The 26,507-nt window shown below is 24.8% G+C and overlaps 2 protein-coding genes across 4 annotated transcripts in view; one reads left to right on the forward strand and one right to left on the reverse strand.

The window, feature by feature from the left end:
• Positions 1 to 5,536, forward strand: part of LOC117179616 (probable inactive peptidyl-prolyl cis-trans isomerase-like 6) — a 7,991-nt gene extending 2,455 nt beyond the window's left edge. The window contains exons 2-10 of the mRNA XM_033371610.1: positions 994 to 1,182; positions 1,262 to 1,324; positions 1,450 to 1,591; positions 1,667 to 1,856; positions 1,948 to 2,098; positions 2,164 to 2,353; positions 2,518 to 2,669; positions 5,219 to 5,331; positions 5,404 to 5,536. Of these exons, the coding sequence (XP_033227501.1) occupies positions 994 to 1,182; positions 1,262 to 1,324; positions 1,450 to 1,591; positions 1,667 to 1,856; positions 1,948 to 2,098; positions 2,164 to 2,353; positions 2,518 to 2,669; positions 5,219 to 5,331; positions 5,404 to 5,536 (1,323 nt within the window). The remainder of the gene's footprint in view (positions 1 to 993; positions 1,183 to 1,261; positions 1,325 to 1,449; positions 1,592 to 1,666; positions 1,857 to 1,947; positions 2,099 to 2,163; positions 2,354 to 2,517; positions 2,670 to 5,218; positions 5,332 to 5,403) is intronic.
• Positions 5,537 to 5,806: 270 nt separating this feature from the next.
• Positions 5,807 to 26,507, reverse strand: part of LOC117170108 (DNA repair endonuclease XPF) — a 33,590-nt gene continuing 12,889 nt past the window's right edge. For 2 of the 3 annotated variants that reach the window (XM_033356660.1, XM_033356652.1), the window contains 14 exons: positions 24,491 to 24,671; positions 19,854 to 20,006; positions 19,674 to 19,787; positions 19,442 to 19,590; positions 13,739 to 13,893; positions 13,416 to 13,662; positions 10,405 to 10,582; positions 10,061 to 10,228; positions 9,813 to 9,950; positions 6,900 to 7,124; positions 6,590 to 6,763; positions 6,357 to 6,497; positions 6,089 to 6,286; positions 5,807 to 5,992 (listed from right to left, as the gene is read on the reverse strand). In XM_033356660.1, coding sequence (XP_033212551.1) covers positions 5,834 to 5,992; positions 6,089 to 6,286; positions 6,357 to 6,497; positions 6,590 to 6,763; positions 6,900 to 7,124; positions 9,813 to 9,950; positions 10,061 to 10,228; positions 10,405 to 10,582; positions 13,416 to 13,662; positions 13,739 to 13,893; positions 19,442 to 19,590; positions 19,674 to 19,787; positions 19,854 to 20,006; positions 24,491 to 24,671 — 2,380 coding nt within the window. In that variant the 3' untranslated portion in view covers positions 5,807 to 5,833. Of the gene's footprint in view, positions 5,993 to 6,088; positions 6,287 to 6,356; positions 6,498 to 6,589; positions 6,764 to 6,899; positions 7,125 to 9,812; positions 9,954 to 10,060; positions 10,229 to 10,404; positions 10,583 to 13,415; positions 13,663 to 13,738; positions 13,894 to 19,441; positions 19,591 to 19,673; positions 19,788 to 19,853; positions 20,007 to 24,490; positions 24,672 to 26,507 lie in introns of all 3 variants that reach the window. The other variant, XM_033356644.1, reaches the window with a different exon arrangement.

The following is a 26,507-nucleotide window of genomic DNA, read 5'->3' on the forward strand; positions in this document are numbered from 1 at the left end:
AGCGAGGGCGCATACTTTGAATAAAATATTTATTATCATTCTCTTGAAATAAATGTGTTTTTTCTTGAAAAAATACCGGTTTCATATGTATACACCTGGTATATATATTTTCCCCTCCCATCCGAACTCCTTTCCATCCTTTTCTCTGTATTTATTCTTCTAAGTCTGAGATTAATTCTTTTAGTTCTTCTATTTATCAGATATTTATCAGCATCTCTCCAACAAAACAGTTATATATATACTTTACACAATGTTGGCATCACGGTCACACCCAATAGTCTTTAACCTTCTCCCCTTTTCCTTTTTTCAATGCGCGTACCACTACTCCCTTTTACCAAAACTATGGCCACCACTCTCCTCTCACCATACTTTATTACAAATTATCCATGCCCGCTCCTTTAGTTCTGTCCCCCATATTTCTAGACTTTATTTGGAATCTTATCTATACCATTTGTGCCTTTCCATCTTTCATTATTCTTAACATATTGAGTATTTCTTCCTTTGTTATTTCCTCTTTCTCGTCTCTTTCTACACCATATTTTCCTCCTTTCCTATCTTTCCTCTCTAATCTAAATCTAAAATATTTTTTCTATTCTACCCCTTCAGTATCCTGGTTTACTCTTTTCCGTTTTTTTTTTTTATCTATTTACTACCTTCCAAACTTCTTCAGTCATTGCCTTCTCGATCTCTTCTTCAAACCTTGCATTTTACTCTTCTTTCCTTTGATCAGTATACTCCTTTTTTCTCCTATATTCTTTTCCACTACTTTCCACTACTTTCCTCTTTTTCCATTTTTTAATCCCTTTCTGTCCTTCTTTTTCTCTTAACATTTCTCAACCCTTCCACTTCTATTCCCTCCTTCTCTAACTTACATTTTAACTGCTTTTACTATCTTATATTAAATTTGTTCAATTAGAAAAAAAATGTGTTGCTTACTTTTTAATTGTCTTTCTAAGATGAAGAGAGGGATTACAAAATTTTTATTTTTAATAGAAAATAGGAGGAAGAACGTGGATTTTAAAAAGGCATGTAGCAGTTTTTCTTGATGACAAATTTATTGGAAGTGATGTCGATTTCTATCGCATTATTTCAGACACCTATTCAATTAATTTGCCAACAAATACAGGGTACTACCAGAACTTGTCATCACACAATTACAGACGATTTTGTGAAAAAATGAATGTAAGATAAATAACCTTACTAATTAATTTGTTATTTTATTTCCATTAATCAAAACACTGTTTTATAAAATTTATTCTAGAGGACTTTTGTTTATCTTACATTCAGCAGTGATGGAAATACTATCGGTTCTCTTTTATTTATGGTATTTATAAATAAATAAATGACTAAAAATTACATACATTGCATATTTTTAAATAATGCACATAAGTTTTCAATTTTACCCTAAAATTGTCTTTTATTTATCGTTATTTAACAAACAAAATTTAGTTATATTCGGATTTTCTACCACGAACCTGTGAATATTTTATGAGTTTTTGCAATGGAAAAAATTGGATTGACGGCACAAATTTGAGTTACAAAAAGCAAAATGTTCATCGAATTGTGAAAAATGGATGGATCCAATCTGGAGGTGCCCAGTCATTATATTTATGATAATGCAACATAAACCATTGACTGATAAAAAAATAATTGTTTCTTATTTTAGATATTAAAATTAACGACCTTGAAAGTGAATTTATAAGCGAATTAACTATACCTGAAGAGTCTTTCTGTATTTCTCACAACAGGAGAGGAGTAATTTCCTTATCAAATGCTGGAAAAAATTTAAATGGACCACAATTTATTATTAGTTTGAAACCTAACTCTTGGATGGATTATTATTATGTTGCTTTTGGGTAGTTTAAAAAATATATTACATAAATAATAAAGTACTTTTTAATTTGCGATAACTAAAACAGTTAACTATTTTTAATTAAAATCATTTAGGCAATTAGTAGATGGAGTTAAAACATTAAAATTAATAGAAGAAATTCCCACTGTCCGAGAAAAGCCTTTAAAAAATATCAAAATTCTTGATTGTGGAGAATATTCTTTCAAGGAAGAACCTAGAATTTCTGAGGATGAAGACGCATTTTTGGTTTGAATTTTCATTAATTATTTTTCAATAACAAAGTTTTTTATTTACCAAAATAATTTTTTCAGGACTACAAATCACAAAACGGTGAAAATGAAACTTCTGAACCTTCCATTTCTGTTTTTAATAAATTTCCAGATATTCAACCCTGGCTTTATAATATTTCTGATAAATTAGATTTGAGAGATGTTCCTTCAATTTTAATGGCTGAAAAATATCTGAAGGGCCTTTATTGTCTCTCCTCAGATTTTCTTCCAGGTAAAAAAAAACTATTTTTCATAAATAACGCAATTAATACGATGCAATAGGAAAATACTTGTAAATAGTGTTTTTCCATTAAAATTTCACACCAATTTTAATTCGCGCCATGTCTTGGCGCCAAATTTAAATTGGAGGAAAATGAGAATGATATTAATTTTCAGGAATGGATATGAATCTTCTAAACCGAGACTGTTTGCAAAAAGAAACGTTGGAATCAGAAACAACTTCTATCGCAGATCAGGATACGAAAGAGCAAATTCAAAATATTTGCAGAAAAATTATAAATTGTACACTAGAAAATTTTTGCAAGAAGGTTATAATTATAAAATATTTTTATTTTAAGATATAAAGTGTCTACTCAAATCTTGGAACAATATTTCCTGAAAATTCCAGGTTTTTTCGCAACCATCACAACTTTTTCCCCCGCTATTCAATTAATTTGTTTAATTTAGAAAGTTTTGACAAATTATATTACAAGATATTCCTAAATATATTAGGACTATCGATTAGTTAAATAATATTAAACACATAATTTGTCTCTTAAATTTCATGAATTTAAAAAATTCAAACGAATTTTTATTTTATCTTCCTAAACTTCAAATTAAATACATATTTAAGTAGAACTAATGCGGCTACTATATGAAATTCAATTTAAACCAATTGAAATTTCTAACTTTTAAAGTAAAAATGTTAGTTTTCAAAAATATAGATAAACTTTTACCAAAATACATTAATTTCCAACAAAAAAGATTAATTTCATTAAAAAACTATTTTTGAACAAAATATATGAACTATTAATCAGATAGTTAAATTTTTCTTTAAAAAATATCAATTTTCAATCAAATATGTGCATTTTTAACTAAAATAGATCAGTTCTCAACTAAAAATTGAGTAGATAATTTTTGAGTTTAAAAAAATTTATTATTCACCGTAAAAAAAATTTTCAAACAAAGAGTGTAATTTTGAACTACAGAAGATCAATTTTTAACCAAACTAATGCATTTTCAAACAAAATGATAAATCTTTAACCAAACAGGAATAGTTAAATTTTTAGTTAAAAAAAATTGATGTTCAGCTAAAATGATTCAGATAAAATGATATTCAACTAGAATGGTTACATTTTCAGTTTAAAAAAAACTGGTTTTCAAAAAAATATTAACATTTTTAAATAATGTAATGAGTTTTCAACTAAAATGTTTAATCTACAACGGGAATAATTTAATATTAACCAAAAAGTTTAATTTTCAATTAAAATAATAAATTTTTAAATAGAATACTTGAATATTCGACAAAAAATATGAATTTTCAAAGAAGAAGAATAATTTTTTTAACTGAAAAGATGAATTAGAAAAAAGGTAAATTTTCAAACAAATGGATACATTTTCAAATAAAATGATTAATCTACAACTGGAACAATTGAATTTTAAACAAAAAAGAACTAATTTTAACTACAACAGGCTGCAATTTTAACTAGAATCCTTGAATTTTGAACCTGAAAGATGAATTTTCAACCAAGAAGATTAATTTCTACAAAAATAAGAAGAATTTTTAACCAGATATATAAGTTTTCAACTAAAAAAGGTGAATTATCATCTAAAAATTGAATACTGAAATTGTTCGTTAAAAAAATAATGCTCAACTAAAATGGTGGAATATTTAACTGGCAAAGTTATATTTTCAATTTAAAAAAAAATTTCAGCAAAAAAAAAAGACTAATTTTCAAACAAACATTTACATTTTGAAGTAATGAGTTTTTAACTAAAATGATTAATCTACAATTGGAATAATTTAATTGGAAACCAAAGAAATAAATTTTTAACTAAAATTATAAATTGTTAACTAGAAAACTTTAATTTTCGACAAGATACATTTTTGAAAGAGAGGATTAATTTTCTACCAATAAGACGCATTTAAAAAAAAGTTACATCTTCAAACAAAGTGATAAACCTTCAAACAAAATGATTAATCTACAACTTGAACAGTTTAATTTAAAACAAAAAAGGCACATTTTCTAAAATTAAGAATAATTAACATTATGATTCATTTTTCATCTAAAAAAAAGACGAAAACTTTCAACAGAATATATGAATTTTTAACTAAAAGATATATATTATCACTCAAACATCGAATAGTTAAATAATAAGTTTAAAAAAATTAGTTAAAAAGCAATTAGATAAATTCCCAACTAAAATTATTAAATATTCAACTGGAATAGTTTAATTTTAAACCAAAAATTTTTATTTTCAACTAAATAATGAATCTTTAGCTAGAATAATTGGTTTATCAACTAATTAGATAAATCTTTAAATGTAATGATGAATTGTTTAACCTGAATAATTACATTTACATTTTTGTTTAATTAATTTTCAGCCAAAGAAAAAAAGAACTTTCAACAAAATAGCTAATTTTTCAACCCGATATGAATTTTCAGTTAATATGACGAATCCTAACTGAAAAAAAATTAATTTTTATTAAGAGTTTAACTTTTAACCAAGTAATTAAATTTCCATTCCAAAAAAAGTTTGAACATAAGTTGAATTTTCAACTAAAAAGATTTTTCAGAGATGAGAGGGAAAAAATGACAAACAAACTATTAAATTTTCAAGCAAAAAGATTAATTTTTAACTATATGCTTGAATTTTCATCCAAAAACGATAGATTTTTAACCAAAAAGGAATAGTTGAGTTTTCAATAAAAAAAAATTAATTTGAAACAAAAAAAAATGAATTTTCAAGAAAATAGTTAAATACAATATAATATAAAACTATTCTTGCAAAAAAAATCATTGTTATTCAATTTTATATAGCAATTTTCAACAAAATTGGGCACGCTCGTTTCTTCTATGTGTATTATTTTTTTTAGGGATTTTCAGAAACTATTATTGATCAAAATCAAATAGTTCAGTGGATTTTGGATATTGCTCAAGAAATGATCAACGGTGTAATCGAAAAGACAGCGAATTCAGATCTTGACGAGTAAAAAAAAATAAGTATAAGGGAAAAACTAATAATTGTAATTCAGTAATAACAAGAAAATATTTATTTCAGTAATTTGAAAACAAGTGGACTCGTAGAAAACGAAATTACAGAAAAAATTATTTCGCTCATCGAGGAAGTTTTAAAATCTGCAGCTTCATTGGTCGTGGAAACTTTAAATGGAGAAGAATCCAAAGACGCATAATAAAAATTAAATTTTAAAATCGTTTTTTAATTTTTAAAGATTTTAATTTGAAATTAGCGCCACATGGACTTGTAGCCACACTTAAACATAACCTCAAAACGTTGACTTCATTCTGGCGCGAAATTTAAAAGGCCAAATTTTTTTACTTTCGCTTATTACAAATTTTAAGAGTGAATCCCTTATGTAACGTTTGTAAAAATTTATTTATTGTTTTCGAATTAGATTCTAATTATTTACACTTTTCCTACGAAATAAAAAACAAACGATAAATTACCCAGGGCTTGAATATTGCCTTTTTTATTTCTTCTTAAAGAACAGTCCTCTGCTTTTAGTTTTAGAAAATGTTTTTCCACTTGTGCTCGTTGAAGGTTGAGGATCTGGTTTTGTTTTTTCATGCAGGGCTCGATAAAGCAATTGAGCGTCGCTTTTATTTCCAAGAAATTCGACTAGTTCGTCCTAATAAATATACATTATTAATTGATAGCAATTATATCTTAATAAATTAATTAGAATAATCTTGTGACAAAGTTAAATAGTTGTTTTCAACTCTACCTGACTTAGTAGAATAAGATGATCGAGTGAATGTCCTCTGTTCAAAACAACTCGAAGATTTTTTGTATGAACACCAGGCAGTTTCGCAACAAAATCCTGGATATTGCAATTATATTTTTCTGCCATTGTTTTATCATCTGAATCGCCATCGGTTCCAACTTGTGCGGCTTTTAAAGCATCAGGTTGCTGTCTTCCTTGCTAGAATAATAGTTCTTAATGTTAATATTAACTTCATTCGTAACTGAAATTCTCATTTTTAATTCCGAACCTTCAGTTCTTCGAAAAGTTGCGCTGTCGCGTGTGGACTTGGCGACCAAACCAATTTCAACTTCGGAAAATGTATCGTCAACAATTGCAATTTCGATGTAATTTCCGAGCTTTTCATATCTTTGCTAACATAGTAATTTCCCTGGAAAATTGTTACAATTGTAGAATTATTGGCTGCCTAACTTAATTCTTTGAATTTATAAAAAATTGATTTAATTAAGTAAGACATCAAACCTGGAAACAGAAAGGCTTGTTCTGATCGAATTCGATTAAAAGCATCGGTTTGGAATAATATCTAGTCATGGAAATGGCTTGATTATACAATCTTCCTGAATTTAAGGAGCCAATCAAATCAGATATGCTTTTCCTCTCCACACAAATTTCCGGAGATAAGATGTAATCTCCCACCTAAGTAAAAACGTAATTAATCAAAAGAAAATTTAAATTTCGCGCCAAAATTAAGCACAGGTCACACTTTAACATAACCTCTTTCCACCTCATTCAGGCGGGAAGTTCAAAAAAAAATTTTTAAGAAGATTCTTACGACTAGAGTCACAGGTTCAATTTCTATTCCTCTTTTGTGCAAAAGAGCAGGTAATTCACTACGGAATTCTCTCATGTCGACAATAACTTTCTCCACCAATTTTGTACTTTCGTCCTGAATTCCGCCTTTTCGGGAACTCACAGGCTCTTCAGAGGAAATGGAAGGCTCAGAAAAAGCTGTCGCATCGACAGATTTCCCATCTTGATCAACTGGCACAACCATTGTCTTCAAATTTTTAAAAATGAATTACTTGAAATAGTATTTTTTATGAAGTTCAAAAGTAAACAATTTAAAGTTTTAACTTGAATTTTTTTCTTTTAAACTCGTTATTTTATTGAAATTCGATCATTCATTTACATCTTTTAGTCTATTATGAAAGAAAGATCTAGTTTAGAAGAAATTTTGCTACTGAAAAGTTTTTTTATTTATTGAGATATAATGTATCTTCTTACTCATTACAGAATAAATAATGAGGTTTTTAAGCATTTTTGTAGACTTTATCAATTATTTTATGGATTGCAATAAACATATTCTTGTGAACTTTCAAAATATGAAAAATTATTGGTTGGAAATTTAGATGTTAATTCAGTTTCAGAATTAGAATGAGCCATGGTCAGATAACTGATTTTTCAAGGGTTTCACCTCTCGGTTTTTTAGTGTACAATAAATTAAAAAACATTAGATTTCAAAGGGTTTTTAAATATCTGAAACATTTTTAAATATTTTAAAGAATTTCGAACATTTTACAAAGTTTTTACAGATTTCAAAGATTTAAAAAAGGCGTGTACGCCATATTTCAAATATTTCACAACAATTTCACAAAGATTTTACAATTTTCAAATGATATTAAAGATTTAAAAGATATTAAAAAGGGTATAGTAAACCAGATTCTAAGATTTCATAAGATTTTACACAGATCAAAAAAAATTTTTATGATTTCAAATGAATAAAAAATATTTAAGAAATATTGCACAAATATCTCAAAGGTTTCAGAAAGATTTCAAAAGACACAAGAATTCTAAAGATATCAAAAATGTTAAATACAGTACACAAGATTTCCAATTTTTTTACATTTTGAAGATTTCAAACGATTTCAAAAGATTTCATAAAAATATCATAATGATTTAAAAAGAATTCCGAAGATTTCAAATATTTTCAATGATTTCAAACGAACACAAAACATTTCAAACGAATACAACAGATTTCATAAACAAAGACTGAAGAAAGTTTTTACAAATATTTATACTATTTCATAAAAATTCCAAAAGGTTTCAAGTTTAAAAAATTACAAATATTTTACACAAATTTTAAAACATTTCAAAAGATTTCAAAGAAATTGCAAGATTTTAAGTACTTCAAGAGATTTCAACGAATTCACAAAGATTTCAAGAATTTAAGAAATTAAGAAATAAGTAAATTAATTAATTAAAATTAAGAATTTGTTTATTTATGGCTAGTTTTCAAGTGAGTAGGAACCCTTTAACACAAGGGAATGAGGTTTTTTTACGAAAATAGGGAAATGTAACGTTTTAAGTAAAAAATTGCGAATGCTACATTAAATTCAATATAAATCGCTTCCAATTGCAAAAATTTCAGATAAAAATGTTGCATTTCTAATAGAATAGATGATTTTCCCATCAAAAAAGATGCATGTCCTACCAAAAAGGTAAATTTAAAACAAAACATGAATTTTCAACCCAGATAGTTGGTTTTTTATGAATTTAAGAAAAAAATTGTAGTTTAAGAAAATTTTAAGTTTAAAAAAACTAACTAAAATTATACATTGTAAACAAATTCAATTAATTTTAATTAATTCATTTAAAAATTTGCTTTTCGTCATAACTATTGCCATGAAATTTAGCTTGAGATCTAATAGGAAAAGGGAATTTTGATTATACTTGTTTTTAAATTAAACATGAACTAAAGTTATTTTAAACCAAAAAATAAACGTTGTTAAAAATTATTGATAAAATCAGGGATATTTTATTGTTAATTATAACTAATTTTGGTAAAGAACTCGAGATGATCTTTTCAAATAAATATTTCACAATTTTTATGGTTTATTTAACAATAGTTTTTAGGCTTTAATGTTTTTCTCTCTCACTTTATGTAAAAGTTGCAACTATTATTTAATGCTAATGCTTTAGGGCTTATTTTATTCTAGAATATTCTCTACAAATCTCATGGTACGTTTTTATTTTTAAACTTTTATTTGGGGATTACAAAATCGTTATTTTTGTAAACAATAGGTTTTCACAAATAAATTGTTTTAAATAAAAACGTACCAATGAAATTTGCAACTTTTACCTAAAAAGAAAACGAAAAACACCAAACTGCAAATAGTTATTGTCAAACAAAGAAAAACTGAAATACTTTTTCGAAAGTTCACCTCGAGGTTTTTTTTTCAAAGTTATTTTAATTAAGTTTAGGATATTAGTCTCGATTTTAAAAATAATTTTTAACAAGGAAAATTAATTAAGAAAAGAAAATTAATTTTAAAGCAATCAATTTTTAATGATTTAATTAAAAATTATACAACATCCAGCGCTTTTAATTTGAAATTGTCAAAATTCCAATCCTTTTGTTTTCGATTTTGAGTGTGCGAATTTATAATCGTTCAAATTACAAATTATGTATGTAACTATGAAGGATTTCAGCGGAAATAATTCGAACGGTTTTAATTTAGAAAAAATTCTGGATATTTGAACCCAAAATTGCGCAACTATTAGAGCTTTCAATTTTAAAAATAAATATCTTTCATTGATTTATAAATTCCAAGAAATATAAATTTGAAACCAATTTTCTATGTTCATCTAAAAAAAATGACCATCATTTTACGGATTTGTCCCTATATAAAAAAATATCTGGTGCAGTGGCCACCCTAAAAATTATTTTCAAGGAAACAAAACTCACTTTTTTAGCATTAATCAATTTTTCGAAAGCGGCCTTTTCTCTCCTCAAGGAAGTGAGATACGCTTGTTCTTCAACTGAGCCGCCATAGATTAAAAAATAAACTGTCAGAGGCAACGACACATTCCTATTTTGATATATCTTCTCCGAAAAACATATAAAGTATTAAATTATTAATTTAATATCAAACAATCTTAATAATCTAAATTCTTTTTTAATCCTAGTAAAAAAATTTCATTAAAAAAACTCACCTCGAGTTGTCTGACCGTGGAAATGTCAGCCGTGTACAACACGACGAAAGATGGTAATACTTCGGATAAAATTCGTTGAAGTGCCATCGAATCACCCCCTTTTTTCAAAGATTGAACAACAACTATCGGGGCTTCAGTCGCAATTGTTGTCAGATCCATTTCCGTAATCTAAAATAAATTAAATATTCTTTGTTAGCTTGATTTTAATATTTAAATTTAATTTTCGCGCCAGAAATAGTTGAAATCTAAATCCACACTTAAACATAACCTCAAATACCACATTATGGCGCGGAATTTATATCTAGAATCGAGATTCAATAGGCCTTTTTTAAAACTAAAATTACCTGAGAACAATGTTCAAACTGGCTTTGATAAAGCAGTTCTTCGGAGTCTTTTTCATTATCCTCTTTGGGTTTTTGAGTCAAAGTTAAAACGTAACTTTCTAATTGTTCTTCCTCATCCTTATTTTCTTCATCTGCCTCAGAAGACTCTTCCTTATTTTGAGCTCCCTTCGTTTCCGCGCTACAAGGGAAAGGGAGAAAAAGAATATTAACCAAACTGTTAAATTTTCCAGCAAAGAAAATGAATTTTTAAACAAAAAGGGCCGATTTTTAACAAAATACATTTTTTCAAGGTATTTCAATCTTGTAAATATCTAAATTTGTAAAAATAGTACTATTCATATGTAAAATTCAAAAATTGTTTTTCTTATTCTTTAAAGTTGATAAGAAGATAAAGACGGGAATGAGGAGATTTTTCATGATAATAGGAGAATACATTCTTTCAAATAAAATTAATGTGAGCACTATATTTAACTTAATTTGAAACGCTTTGAATTCTTAACTTTTGTAGTAAAAATATTGCACTTTCAATAAAATAGATTAATTTTCAATTAAAAATGGAATTGTGAAATTTGCAGATAAAAAATAAAAATAATTATTCACAAAAGAAACGAATTTTCTATAAAATAGTGCAATTTCCAATCAAAGCGATGAATTTTCAAATAAAAAAAGATCAATTTTCAATGAGAAATATAATGGTTACATTTTCAGTTAAAAAATAGAAATATTTTTAACAAAAGAAACAAATTTTCTACAAAATAGTGTAATTTGCAATCAAAGTGATGAATTTTCAACGAAGATGATGGATCTTTAAGTGAAATATTTAAAATTTCAAACTAAAATGTGAATTTTTTAACTAAAATTATGAATATTTAACTGAAATAGTCGAATTTTTATATTGAAAAATTATTTTTCCATACAAGAAATTAATTTCGAACTAAATCGATAGCAAATTTTTAACAAAAGAGCTAAACTTCAATTATGTGTGAAAATTAATTTTCAATTATATGGATGGATTTTTAGCTCAAACTATGGAATATTCAACTGAATAGGTAAATTTTAAATTAGAAAAATTCATTTTGAACCAAAAAAATTAATGTTTAATTAAAATGAATCATTAACTGTAGTAGTTGAGCTTTAAACAAACAAAAAAATAATTTTTAACAAAAGAGTTTAACTTTCAACCAAGTAGTAGAATTTTTAGACATGAATTTTCAACTAAAAAAGATAAATTTTGAATAAAAAATTGAATAGCTCAATCTTTAGTTTAAAAAATTAAATTTCAAGCTACGGGATGAAATTTCAAATAAGGAGATGTATTACTCAACTGCATTAGTACAATTTTAACTTTAAAAAATCATTTTCAAACAAAAAAATTAATTTTCAAATAATATTTACATTTTAAAACATAGAGATGAATTTTTTCACCAAATTAACTAATTTTTAACTGGAAAAGTTGAACTTTCAACCAAGGAGATTAATTTTTCCCACAAAAATATGCATTTTTAAACAAACCGTCAAATTTTTAAAACAATATGGATAAACTTTGAACCAAAAATGGAATAATTAAATGTTCAATCAACAAAAACAACCAATTTTCTACAACAGTTAAATTTGCAAACAAAAGTGAAAATTTTTCAATTAAATTTATGAATTTCAAACACGGAAAAGTTGAATTTTTACTGAAAAGATGAATCTGTGACTAAAACAGTTAAATTTTTAATTAATAAAATGAGTTGACTAACAAGAAAAAATGTTTTTTCAACAAAATAATTCAAGTTTCAACTGGAATAGTTACATTTTCCGTAAAACAATTTATTTTAAACCAAAAAAAGTAAAGAACTTTCAACAAAATAGTTAAATTTTCAATCAATGTTTAAAATAAATTTTAAACAAAAGATGTTCTTTTTTTAAAACTAAAACGAAGAATTTTCAACCAAAAGGACAAATTTTTAGAAGATTCATTTCTACCAAAAAAGGATAACGAATATTCAGCAATATATAGTACATGAATTTTCAACTGAAAAAAGATACATTGGTATCCAAAAATGAAATAGTTAAGTATTCAGTTGAAAAAATTTAGTCAAAAACCAAAGAGATTATTTTTTAAATAAAATTATGAAATAATCAACTGAAATAGTTAAATTTTACACCAAAAACATCATTTTTTAACTCAAATGATGAATTTTTAACTAGAATACTTGAATTTTCGACGAAAAGATGAATTTCTAAAGGAGAAGATTATTTTTCTACCAAAAAAGACGGATTTAAAAAAAGTTTAATTTTCAAACAAAATGATGAATTTCCAACTAAAATTATTAATCTACAACTGGAACAGTTCAGTTTTAAACAGAAAAGATAAATTTTTAAGTAATATTATGAATTCTCAACCAAAAAGATGAATTTTTAACCAAAAAAAAATAGATTGTCATCCTAAAATTGAATAGATTAAAATTTAAAGTTAAAAGTTAAAAATTTAGTAAGAAGATTCATTTCTTCAAAAAATAAGACTTTTCAACTAAAAAAGATAATTTTTTTAACCAAAAATGGCATAGTTAAATTTTTAGTCAAGAAGAAATTAATCTTGAACTAACGAGATTAATCTTCGACTAAAATGGTAGATTATTCAACCTGAATAATTTCATTAACAGTTTTATCAAAATAAATTTTCAGCCAAGTAGTTAAATTTTCAAGCAAAAACATGAATTTTAACCAAAAAGGGTCAATTAAAAAAAAATACATGACTTTTCAACTAAAAAGATCAATTTTCAAGCAAGAATAGAATAGTTAAATTTTCAGTTAAAAGAATCAATTATTAACGAAATAGTTGAATCCAGTAACAAGCTGCTAATTTCACAAATGAAAATCATTGTTATTTAATTTTATATTAAAATTTTTAAAAAAATTTAAAAACAATCTCGAAAAAATTTCCTGATAGTTCAAGGGTTTTCCTGTGAAGCCCTGCAAAACCAAATTCATAATTTTCACCAGTTTTAGATTTTATTTATCTTTACTTGGAGTTAGGTTTCTTGGCCGGTTGGTTTTTATTTTTGAACTTTCTGCTTGCTGTGCGTCGCAGATATTCCTCGCCTCCAAGTGTCAAGAAATTTTTCACTTGCGTACACATGGAGTAATCTTGGGTAAAAATCAAAATCTTTGGCGTTGGGTCATTTTCCTTTCTCGTCTTTGCATCAGCGCGATGAATTTCTGAGAGAATTTCTGACAAAGCTTCCCATTTTGGATTCGCTTCTGGCTTCAATTCTAAGAACAGTAATTAAAAAAAAAAACAGATCATGATCATAATTTTCATTAAATGATTAATTATGTTTTGAATTACCATTCTTGTCATTATAAACTCTCGCCTTTGCAGCTTTAAACATATTTTCGACAACATCTAAGACCAACCATCCACTACTTTTTACTGCATAATCCATTGTTCGCAAACTGTTAAGCATCGCATAAAATGAAACAGCATCTTCGTGAGTCAAGCACCTGTTTCGATAATAATATTTAATTATTATATTGCAAATAATAAAAGATCTGAAATCCTGAAATTCAAATGAGACTGCATTAGATGAATTTTCAGCCACATAGTTCAATTTTCAAGTAAAAAACTAAAATTTGCAACTAACAGAAAAACGTATTTTCAATAAAAATGTAAAAATTTTAACTATAGAAATAAAATTTCAACTAAAAAATGAAACAATTCAATTTTTAGTAAAAAAAAATTCATACAAATAAAATCGATTTTTCAACTAAATAATCAAACTTTCAACTAATGTAATGTATGTGCAAAAAAATTAATAACATTTTACCAAAATGACGAATTTTCAACCAAATATATGCATATTTAACCACACACTTTAGTTTTCAACCACAAAAAGATCAATTTTTTAACTAAAAATGGAATAGTTAAATTTTCAATATACAGATAATTTTCAACAAAACAAAAATGAAGTATCAACAAAATAGTTAAATTTTCCCAAAAATGTTATTGTTAAGAGAAAAAAAAGAAGCTGCAAGTTTTTTGAAATTTTCAAACAAGCAGAATAATATTCTAGAAAAAAGACGAATTGTCAACAAAATACATCTATCTTCAACCATATAATTTAACATTCTACCAATTTTTTTTTTAATGTAAATGTTTTATTGTCAGTTAAAAAATTAATTTTAAACCAGAAAAGAAATTTCATCAAAATAGTTTAATTTTCGCCGAAAGAAATTGATTATAAACTAAAAAACTTAAAAGTAAAACATGGAATAAACAAATATGCAGTTAAAGAATTAGTTTTTTTTTTAAATATGAATTTTGAACAAAATCGATGATTTTTGACTTTCTACCAAAAAAAAAGAATTTTCCACTAAAGAAAACACACATTTTTTAAGTGAAAATTTTAGTATGTATTTCATTTTTCAGCATAAAAAAGAAAATTTTTAACAAGAATAAAAATTCATTAAAATTGTTCAATTTTTAATCAAAGAAATGAGTTTTTAATCAAAATAAATGAATTTTAAACTAAAAAAAGACAAATTTTCAGGGAAAAAAAATACTGAAAGATTTAGCATATTGTACTTCACTTTCCAGTTTAAAACATTAATTTTTAACAAAAAAAAAGAAAGTTCAAACAAAATTGTTAAATTTTCAACTAAAGAAATGAATTTTCAAATTAAAAAAAAAATTCAACTAAAAACGGCAAAGTTAAATTTTTAGATAAAAAATTGAATTTTCAACAAAGTACTTCAATTTTCAATGAAAGGAATTAATTTTCGGCTAAGAAGATAAATTTTTTAATCAAAAATGGAAAAGTTTAATTTTGAGTTAAAAAAAAATAATTTTCAGACAAATATATTAGACTTTTTAACAAAATAGCTCATGTTTCAACCAAAGAAATGAATTTATAAACAGATGAAATTATATTTACAAGAAAAAACGAATTTTATCAAAAGTATATGAATATTCAACCACATAGTTGAATTTTCAACAAAAAACATCAACTTTAAACTATATACTTCAATTTTCAGTTAAAAATTAGATTTCAACCGAAAAAAATTTCATCAAAATAGTTTAATTTTTGCCGAAAGAAATTAAATATAAACTAAAAAACTTAAAAGTAAAAAATTGAATAAAAAATTATGCAGTTAAAGAATGAAGTTTTTTTAATATGAATTCTGAACAAAATCAGTGATTTTTTAACTATTTTTAAACCTTTTGAGTTAAAAAAAGGAGTTTTAACAAAATAGTTGAATTTCCAACAAAATAATTAATTTTCAACCGAAAAGAGTAAGTTTCAAATAAGAAGAATAATTTCTACCAAAAAGACGAATTTTTAACTAAAGATAAGAAACACATTTTTTAAGTGCACATTTTAGTACGTATTTAATTTTTCAGTTTAAAAAAATTAATTTTTAAGAAGAAAAAAGAATTTATTAAAATAGGTTAATTTTCAACAAAACAAATGAGTTTTTAATCAAAATAAATGAATTTTCAACTAAAAAAAGACAAATTTTCAAGCCAAAGAAAACCGAATTTTCAACAAATAAAAAAAAGCACTGAAAGATTGAGCATATTACACTTAATTTTTAAGTTTAAAACATTCTTTTTTAACAAAAGAAAAAGAAAATTTCAAACAAAATTGTTGAATTTTGAACGATAGAAATGAATTTTCAAATTAAAAAAAAATTCAACCAAAAATGGTAAAGTTAAATATTTAGACAAAAAATAGAATTTTCAACAAAGTACTTCAATTTTCAATGAAAGGAAATAATTTTCGGCTAAGAAGATACGTTTTTAAATCAAAAATGGAAAAGTTTAATTTTCAGTTAGAAAAAAATTTCAAACAAACATATTCGACTTTTCAACAAAATAGCTAATGTTTCAACCAAAGAAATGAATTTATAAACAAATGAAATTATATTTACATCAAAAAACGAATTTTATAAAAAGTATATGAATATTCAACCACATAGTTGAATTTTCAACAAAAAACATTAACTTTATACTGTATACTTGAATTTTCAGTTAAAAATTAGTTTTCAAGAAACAAAAAAAATATTGAAGTTCCAACGAAAATTTAAAATTTTCAAACAAACAGATGACTTTTCAATGAAATAATTTTCTACAAAAAAGACGAATTTTCAACTAAACAAAATTATTTGCAACAAAAAAAATGAATGTTTAATAAAATATTTAAATTTTTCACAAAAATGTGTAGTCAAAAAATTAATGAAACAAAATTAATATAAAATTATGAAGTTATTGAATTATGATTGTAAAAAATGTAGAACTGATTTATTTTGAAAGCGGTTAGATTTAATCAGTTTTTTTTGGAAATTTTATATTAAAATTTTTTTAAACTAATTTAAAATTGTACATTTCAGTATTTTTTCAAATATTATATTTATTTTATAAGATATTATCTTAAAACTATTCAGCTTCTACGTTTTTAATTTTTTAAAGAATGGTTGCGTATCAAATTCCTTGATTCAGAAAGTGCGCTTTTAATACTTTGAATCATAATTTTTGTTTATTTTTCATGTTTTGAATTTGAAAATATAAATGAGAAAAAAGCCTTTTTGGAGACTAAAAAAACTGGTAAATTTTGGTATGCTAAAAGTTAAAAAAAAAGGCCTGTCATATGGAAAAAATAGGTGAAGGGAATTTTGTAGCTACATTTTGGAACACACGCCCTTATGAATACTTTAATTTGTCTTGTGCCGTTTCTTCAAACAGTCAATTTCATTATTTATGTTATATTTTACGATTAAAACGAAAACCATGCGTTTTATCAAAAAATTATTTCAAATAAAATTTTAATTTTTTTTTGAGTTAAACGACGTTTCTCTTATATCATGTGTCATTTTACCAAAAATGTTATTTTTTTATTTTTGATGTTGTTATTCACGATTAACATATCAACTACCAATTATATAAAAAAAAACCATTAATAAAAAATGTTGTTCTCTACTTTCGGTAAAAAAATATTATCTATTGTATTTTTTCTTAGCTTTTGTCATGCGTCGAAAAATTTTAGTTTTATATTTTCACTGTTTGTTTTATAAATAAAACAAAAACTACGTGTCCTATAAAAAAGTGATTAATAAAAGATTTGTAGATACTTTTTGGGTGCATAATGTTTGCTACATAATTTTTTTCCTACCTTGCCTAGTTTGACAACAAAATAAAACTTTTTATTACTTTTTGTTTGATCAAAATTTGAATGATCAATTTTTCGAAAAAATTCAAAAAGTTGTTATGTTAATCTTGTAGGGCTTTCGAAAATTAACATTTTACTTTTCGAGTACTATGAACAAGTGTACAGAGAATTTCTGAATCATGGAAAAATGTGGTCTCAAAAACTTTTAAAATACGCTCACTTTTAGAATTTTTATCCAAACTGGCTGAACAACGAACTTGGTTTTTAGCTTAGGACACTAATAAAGTGTATCAAAGGCCAATCTAATAGATTATTTTGTTCAAAAGTTATCGTGCTCATAGACAAACAGACATAAAGACAGGCACATTCGTAAAAACCTGTTTTTCTAATTCAAGGGGTCTCAAAACTTGAATTTTTGACAAAAACTGGGAGGGGGATCAAATTTTACACAAATCTAATACCTTCTCTGATGAGAATGTATTAACATGAAAAAAAAACAAATTATTAAATAAATTTTTTGAAACCCCACACACGAGATGAAAAAGAAACTAAAGGACAAAAGTTGTGATAAGAATGTGCCCACGAAGCAGGCAGATTTTTGTTTTTTTACTGTTATAGAACCAAAACTATACAAGCTATCAAAAAGTGGTTTATGACAAATTTGGAAATCTTTTTCAAATGCACAATTTTGGTCTCTTCGTCTTTTACTGTATTTTGCATAGTTTGGCTGAAAAATGTAATTTTTGGATTTTCCATAATTTTGTATGCTGTCAAAATATGAAATTTTGATTTTTCATAAAAATCCAAAAAATTGTTATGATAATCTTGTAGGGCGTTATTTGGCCTAAAATGCTCATTTTCGTGTGTTTTTTGAAATTATGTAAATGCTATAACTCTGATAATTTTTGATGTTATAAAAAAAGTCATTAAGATAAATTGTTCGAATTTTTGAATACTATGAATAACCGTACAGAGAATTTTTGAAAAAGTGGTCTCAAAAATATTCAAAATTCGCCCACTTTTTGAATTTGTATCAAAAATGGCTGACTAACGAACTTGACCTTTAGTTTAGGACACTAAACGAGTGTACCAAAGGCCAATATAATAAATTAATTTTTTCAAAAGTTATCGTGTTCACAGACAGACACATTCGTAAAAACCTGTTTTTCGGATTCAGGGAGTCTCAAAACGTGGAAATTTGAACAAAACTGGGGGGGGGGGGTCAAATTTTACACAAATCTAATACCTTCTCCGATGAGAATATAAAAATCATTAGATTTTAAAGAAGATTTATAACTCTAGAACAATTTTAGGTTACGTTGGAATTCTATATCTAATATTGCCATTTTCAAACAGAAATCATTATAATTTGAGCATTCTTGATTCTTTTACTGTTTTCATCGGAAATTGGTATTTTTAATTTAAAAAAATTATATTTCCAAGAAGATTCACAACTTTTCAGAGAAGATTTACAATTTTGGTACAATATTAGATAATGTTAACATTTCTTAGAAGAAAACAGTTATTTTCAACTAAATCATTCAATTCCTCATAAGTATTAAAATTCGGAACAATTTCTTATTAATTTAGTATAGATTTTTTCGTCGAAATTTGATAATTTTAATTTTTTTAAAGGCTCAGATTCTTCAGATTATCATTAAATCATTCAATTGAATATTTGTGTAAAATTTTGATTTTGTTGACGTTTTCATCGAAAATTGCTGTAGATTTTAAACAAGATTGACAGTTTTTTTAACAATTTTAGATTATGCTAACATTTTTCGCCGACAGAAAGTGATTTGAAACAAAAATCATTAGCTTGAAAAGTATTAATTTTATATTATGATTAAAAAATCTCAAGAAAGTAATCGAAAAATAAAACTTACATAAGTAAAGACCTCAAAGTTTTTAAATCGGCGATCAATTGTTTTGTTTTTTGGCTCAACTGATGCCAAATTGGATCTAACTGTTGTTGCAATAGCTTGTGAAACTTTTTCGCAACAGCATTTTCCACTGTTAACTCGTCCAATTCCAACTGTTAAATAGAAATGAAGAAATATCAGTTTCAAGTTTAAAACAGAAATATAAAATGGAACAATAAAATAATAAAATACACACGTATTTGTTATTTTTCTTCAATTCCTTTACCATAAAGTTCATAACGTCTAGCAAAGCTGTCTGGATGCTCAGCATTTTTGACGTGAGTGGGACATGAAGTTCTACAACTTCAGGCTGAAATTATAAAATTCCATTTTTTTAAAATGAATTTAAACTAAAATTATTTTTCGGGATAAGTACCTCGCGTTTTGATAAACTGCTTTTGACCGTAGAATGGAATCGAGGCCAGAGATATAATTTCGTAACGAATAGAGTTCTCATAACGCGTTCCACTTGGCAAAATCCAATCGTGAAAGCTAAGGCAGAACTGGTGAAGGCTTTAATAAATCCAGTCTGCAAAATTTAATTATTTTCTGTACATTATTTATTTTTGGTATCGAGAATATCAAGTTCAAAAGTTTTGAACTAGATACTTAAAACTCAGGGTCTTGGACTCACTTCACTGATACAAAATATTGTCAGTTGTCGCATAATTAAAAAAAATTATATATATATATATATATATACATACATAAAATAATAAACAAAATTTACAAGGTGGCCGTTTTAATAGAGGAAAAAATCCTGGCCATCCAATATTTTTCCCGGAAGTTAAAAAATTCATTTTTGATAAATAAACATTCATAAAATTGCTTTTCTTATTCATCAATTAAAACTCAACAATTTTTTTAACTAATATGAAGGTTGTTAAATTTTTTATAGAAATCAGTTGGTATTTAACGTTTCATTTTTAAAAATACAAATTGTTGCTATAACAGTCGATAGTTGTAAACATAAATTGATTTTTTTTAAAGCTATTTTCACTGAAATGGTTGGAAATGGAAATATTCGAACACGTAGCCCATATTTTCGAATTTTTAACTGTTTTCAAATATTTCGGGCAAACTTGGAAAAACAAAAGTAAGCCTTACTAGAATCTAGAAAGGAAATCTGAATAATATTTTGAAAAAAAATTCAAGAATTAGATTTTCAGTCAAAATAATTAATTTTCAATCAAGAAAAAGAGAATTTTCAACAAAATAGTTCATTTTTCAACCAAAGTGATGAATCTTCGACACAACAAATTATTCGGAAAAAAAATTGTAAGTGTTGATATTTCCACCAAAAAATATTCAATTTTGAAACAAAAACAGTTGAATTAAACCAAAAATAGGAATTTTCAGTAACAAAAAAATTCATTTTTAACCAAAACAAAAACGAACTAACAACGAAACAGTTGAATCTTTAAGTAAAGAAATTAATTTCGAACTAAAATGATTCTGAAACAAAACCAAAATGACTTTTTGATCTAATACTTGAATTTTTAACCCAAATGATGAATTTTTTACCAAGAAAAGACCAATTTTAAACAAAGTAGTTAAATTTTCACCCAATCAGATAAGCTTTTAAGCCAGAAGATTAAATGTCTATCAAAAAAGATAAATTTTCAGCAAGAAATAGAATAGTTAAATTTTCAGTTAAAAAAATTAAATTTCAATCAAAAAATCCTAATTTTCAATTAAAGAAATGAATGTTGAACCAAAAAGGTGAATAAGTCTCCAAGAAGATTATTATTTTACCACAAAAGACAAAGTTTTAACAAAATACCGAATTTTGAAACAAATAACTGAATTTTCAACTGAAAAAGATCAATTTTAAACTAAACAAGGAATAGTTAAATTTTCAATTTGAAAAGAAAAATAAATAAATTAAAAAATTACTTTAAAACGACAAAAAAACGAATTTTCAAAAAAATAATTAAATTTTCGCCTAAACAGATAAGCTTTGTAGCCAGAAAATATAATACCTACAAAAAAATTTTTTAATTTCGAGAAAAAAAGAAAAGTTCCACTTTCAATTAAAAGAATTAATTTTCAATCAAAATATCCTAATTTTTAATTAAAGAAATTAATTTTCAACCAAAAAGGTGAATAAGTCGCCAAGAAGATTATTATTCTGCCACAAAAGACAAAGTTTTAACCAAATACAGAATTTTGAAACAAATAACTGAATTTTCAACTGAAAAAGATCCATTTTAAACCAAACAAGGAATAGTTAAATTTTAAATTTAAAAAGAAAAAAAATCAATTAAAAAATTAATTTAAAACAACAAAAAAAACGAATTTTCAAAAAAAAAATAATTAAATTTTAGCCAAAACAGACAAGCTTTGTAGCCAGAAAATAAAATACCTACAAAAAAATTTAAAAATTTCGACAAAAAATAGAATAGCTCAATTTTCAATTAAGAATTAATTTTCAATAAAAATCCCGAATTTTTAATTAAAGAAATCCATTTTCAACCAAAAAGGTGAATAAGTCGCCAAGAAGCTTATTATTCTACCACAAAAGGCAAAGTTTGAAGAAAATACAGACATTTTCAAACAAATAGCCGAATTTTCAACTGAAAAAGATAAATGTTAAACCAAACTTTTGTTTTAATAAAAAAAAAAACATTTTCGATTCAAAAATTAATTTTAAAAAAAAACATATTTTTCAACAAAATAAACATATTGAAAATATAGACAAATTCTTATTTTTAAATTATTGTAAAAATACGACTTTGATGGTTCATCAGCAATAAAGTTACTTAAGGGTGCTCCTATCAAATATAACTATTTAAAACAATAGTTTGATATAAAACTGCATAATTTGTATATCTTTTTTTTAGTCACACAAATATTGAAATTGTTATCAGTTTGTTTTAAAACTTATATAAATATAAATTTTATAAGATTCTTGAGAAAATCATAAAAGATTTTTGAATATTTCAGATATGTCAAAAAAGAACCTAGAAGATTAAAAATTTGTATTTTTCTGTTTTACAGGATTTAAAAATATATAAGGAAAAATTCAAGTCCTATTAAATATATTTAGGGCTTCTAGGATTTTGGAAGAAATAAAAAAAAGATTTGATAAATTTTCGGGAATGCTTCCAACTTTTAAAATATTTTTAATCTATTCAAAATCTCTTAAAATTCTAAAAATATTTCTAGCCGATTCGATTTTTTCTTATGATTTTGAAAAATCATTCAAAATGTAAACAAATTGCCATAAAATCTTCCAAATTTTCCTAGGAATTTCAAGAAAATTTATCTATTCACTTGAAACCTTTCAAAATTCCTTAAAATCTTGCAAATATTTCTTGAATTTACTCGATTTTTTTAACCTTACGAAATGAAAACATTTAGCTTTAAAATCTTCGAATATTTTTCGAAATTGAAGGAAATCCTTTGACATTTTTTTTAAACTTTCTCTGAAGATCATTATTCAAAACATAAAATTATAAAAAAATTTCCCATAAATATTTAAAAAATTCTTTTTTTAATCTTTTCAAAATTTTAAACCTAATATTTTTAAATTATTCCATTTTTTCATGAATTTTCTTTCTTAATTCTGAAAATTAAAAAAATTATCCTAAAATCTTTCATATTCTTCTTTGACGATTTTAGAAATGTTTGGAAATCTTTTTAAATATTTTCTTAATATTAATTTTTTAAGATAAAAAATCATTTTCATTTTTCGTAGAAACCTTAACCATTTTTTTTCTTGAAACCTTACAAAATTTCAAAAATATATAACATTTTATTATTTTTAATTACTTTCAAAACTTCTAAGTATCTCTTAAACTTACTCAAATTTGTTCTAAAATTATGTATTATTGGGAATGGTGGTCGACCTTTTCGCCATCTGGTGCCGAAAACTGGAACGAGTAAGAGTAGGTACAATTTTAAAGCTAGAATTTGTATCATTTACAGTGAAAAAACACATTTTTGGTCAAAAACGTTATTTTAAAAAATGGTCTATTTCAATATTTCATTAAGTTTCAATGCATTGTAAGCTTAAATAAAATTTAATTAATGTATGTAGCGAGAAAATGTATCCAGATTATGCAAAGAATACGAATAATAGAGATAGAAATTGAAATACGAGGTATAACCAAACTTTTAGATCAGATTTTTAAATCGTAAATATTTCATGTATAAAATAATAAAAATTTACTTCGAGTTCATTTTTCCTTCAAAATAAGTCCATTTAAGTTTATAATATTTTGAAAATCACAATGAATCGCAAAACAAATATTTTTTGTTTAGAAAAATATTTTGTGCAAAAAATGTGTTTTTTCACTCTATAAAATGTAAATGATCTATAAAATCCTTTGTTTTTGATAAAGACTTATTTTTAGTATCCAATAAATACTTTAAACTCCACACAAAAATCGTTAAAACACTTTTATGCTCAAATTTAAATGCATGTTTAAAACTATACCTATTCTTTCTAGTTCGGATTTCGATCGTCAGGTGGCATATCGCAGTTTAACCTAGTCCCAATAGATAACTTTTGCTTTAAAATCTTTGAAACTCTTTCAAAATTTTAGGAAATAATTCAAAACGTTTTCTTATCTTTTTTAAGTTTCTCTTAAAGTTCATTAGGAAAAAAAATCATTTGAAATTTCCCCATGAATCTTAAGAATATAAAATAATATAAAATTAAATTCACCTAAAAAAATTCAAATCCTGAAAAATTAAAAGAATTGTCTTAAGTCTTCAATATTCATTTTCCACACAGTTTGACACCCTCAAAACTTAAAATTATTCTTTCAAAATTAAATCTAAACCATTTAAATGTATAACATTTTCTGTAAAATCTATAACAAAATAATGGAAAATGAACACAAATTTTGTTTTATTTAAATGGTAGGATATTATAAAATTTAAAGAATGGTTGCATTCGAGGCATTTACAAAAAAAATCATCATATCGATAAAAAAAGTGTGGAAAAGTAGCAAAAGTGCCGTGAGTCCCTGGCCTGAAAACACAAAAAATAATTCAAATACAAACCTTATTAGTTTGTCGATAGAGTCGAAGAGCGAACGCCTCTTGATACAAATTTAATATGTTGTGCGCCCTATAAACTAAAATTCCAGACACCAAATTGAGAGGAACTCTATTCTTTAACAAATCCACGACCAGAATTCGCCCTGAGACAAATAAAACGCCTCCTTCGAGATAAATTCTCTCCCTATATTTAAAAATAATAATGTTATGCTATCTATTGTCATTTATTAGATTATAGTAGAAAATCGACAAAAACTGTTCTAATCTTTATTCGCGTGTATCGCGGCTTCTAATTTATTTTCTGAACTTTTTTGGGGTTTTCTTAATTAATTTGCTTATGATCTTTTCATTTCTGCAAAAAAAATTGTTTAAAAATGAATATACAATAATGGAATTATTGTAAATCATTATTGAATCATAAAATTATAATTATTGAGAAAACTTACATATTAATATCATTATTAATATTTTTTTTATTTTAATTGTAAATTTAAAAATATAAATACCCTTTACTTTAAAAAAATTTGCAAGTCAGAGCTCTGAAATTTTGAATAGTTACAATTAAAAATTCTTGATTTTTTTTTTAATATGGAATTGCATATTATTCAATTTTAAACATTTATATTTTAAAGGTGAAAATTTCAACAAAAATTTGGAAATGTTTTCATTTCCTGGTTTTTTTCCCGGTTCGTAACATTTTTCATGGTCTTGAAATTAAAAAATTCGAACTTTAAAGCCTAAAAAAATTACATTTTTGTTATGAACTGAACACTCTTCAAATTAAAAGTTAAATTATTTTAATTTTAAATAGTCTTAAAATCCTTACAAGCTTCAAAATTGTAAAACATGTGTATGTTCTATTACATTTATTCAAAGAAGTTATCCTTGAAATTTTGTCACAAGTTCTAAACGCCTTTTAAACTTATTCGAATTCTTCCTAAACTTTTTTGTTTTTTTCCTGCAAAATACAAAATATTTCCTTAAAATCTTTCAGATTCATTTTTACAATTTTGAAAATCTTTTTAGATCTCAAATATTCTCTTAAAATTAATTTTCCAAAATAAAAAGATATTTTCAACTATCCTAGTAATCTTAAAAAGAAGGTTTTTATTTTTTTAAGCCTTTCATAATTCTTAGAAAGCTTCAAAATTGTTGGTTCAAAATCTGCAGAAATCTATATTTTGTTTTAAATTAGGTCGTGGGCTTTTTGCACCTAAATTTCAGTACGAATAGCAGGATTTTGTCGGAATACGTAAACACTTCGCTTAAATTATATGAAATCATTTCCAATTTTATATGAATTTTGAATCTTTTCAAACCTTCTAAATATCTCCTCAACTTAATCGATTTTTTCTAGAAATTATAGGTCTTCAATATTTATTACACATCAAAATTCAGCAATTTTACTTGTAAATTAAACTTATTCAAATAGAAAAATTAACATTTTAACATTCAAAGTTTAATTTTTTTCATTTTTGAGTATTTTGTTATTTTCCTTGCTTAAAAATTCAAATTTTAGACTAAAACGGTGTTTTAAATTTAATAAAAGCTTTTCATTATGAATATATTATTTTGAAGTTGATTTAAAATTAAAAATAGTTTATAAAAGGCTTTCCAATCGAAACGGTTTAATTTTTAAAAAAACCCCTTCATTTTGAACTGATTCTGAATCATCTTGTAAAATAAATTATTATTCACTTTTTAATCCTCAATGTATAGTTTAATTTTGGAAATCATTATAATTCATATTTTTTGATCAACTAAAGAGTTTTTTTATCCAAAATTGTCAATGTCAATTAGACTAATTTTTAATTTGTTATGTCTTTAAAACCGAATTTTAAAATTCTTTAAATGAAAATTGTACGCTTAAAACTTAAAATCCAAAATGGAAAATTTGTAAGTGAAAGATTTTCGAATTTGAATGATACGAGGGTAGTTCAATAAGTCCTTAGAATGAAGTATAAAAACAATTTTTTTTGGGTAAATTTTTTTTTATTTTTCAACATAATCTCCTTGGAGC

The sequence above is a fragment of the Belonocnema kinseyi genome, chromosome 1 (genome assembly GCF_010883055.1).
Source record: "Belonocnema kinseyi isolate 2016_QV_RU_SX_M_011 chromosome 1, B_treatae_v1, whole genome shotgun sequence".
In the NCBI taxonomy this organism is placed as follows: Eukaryota; Metazoa; Arthropoda; class Insecta; order Hymenoptera; family Cynipidae; genus Belonocnema; species Belonocnema kinseyi.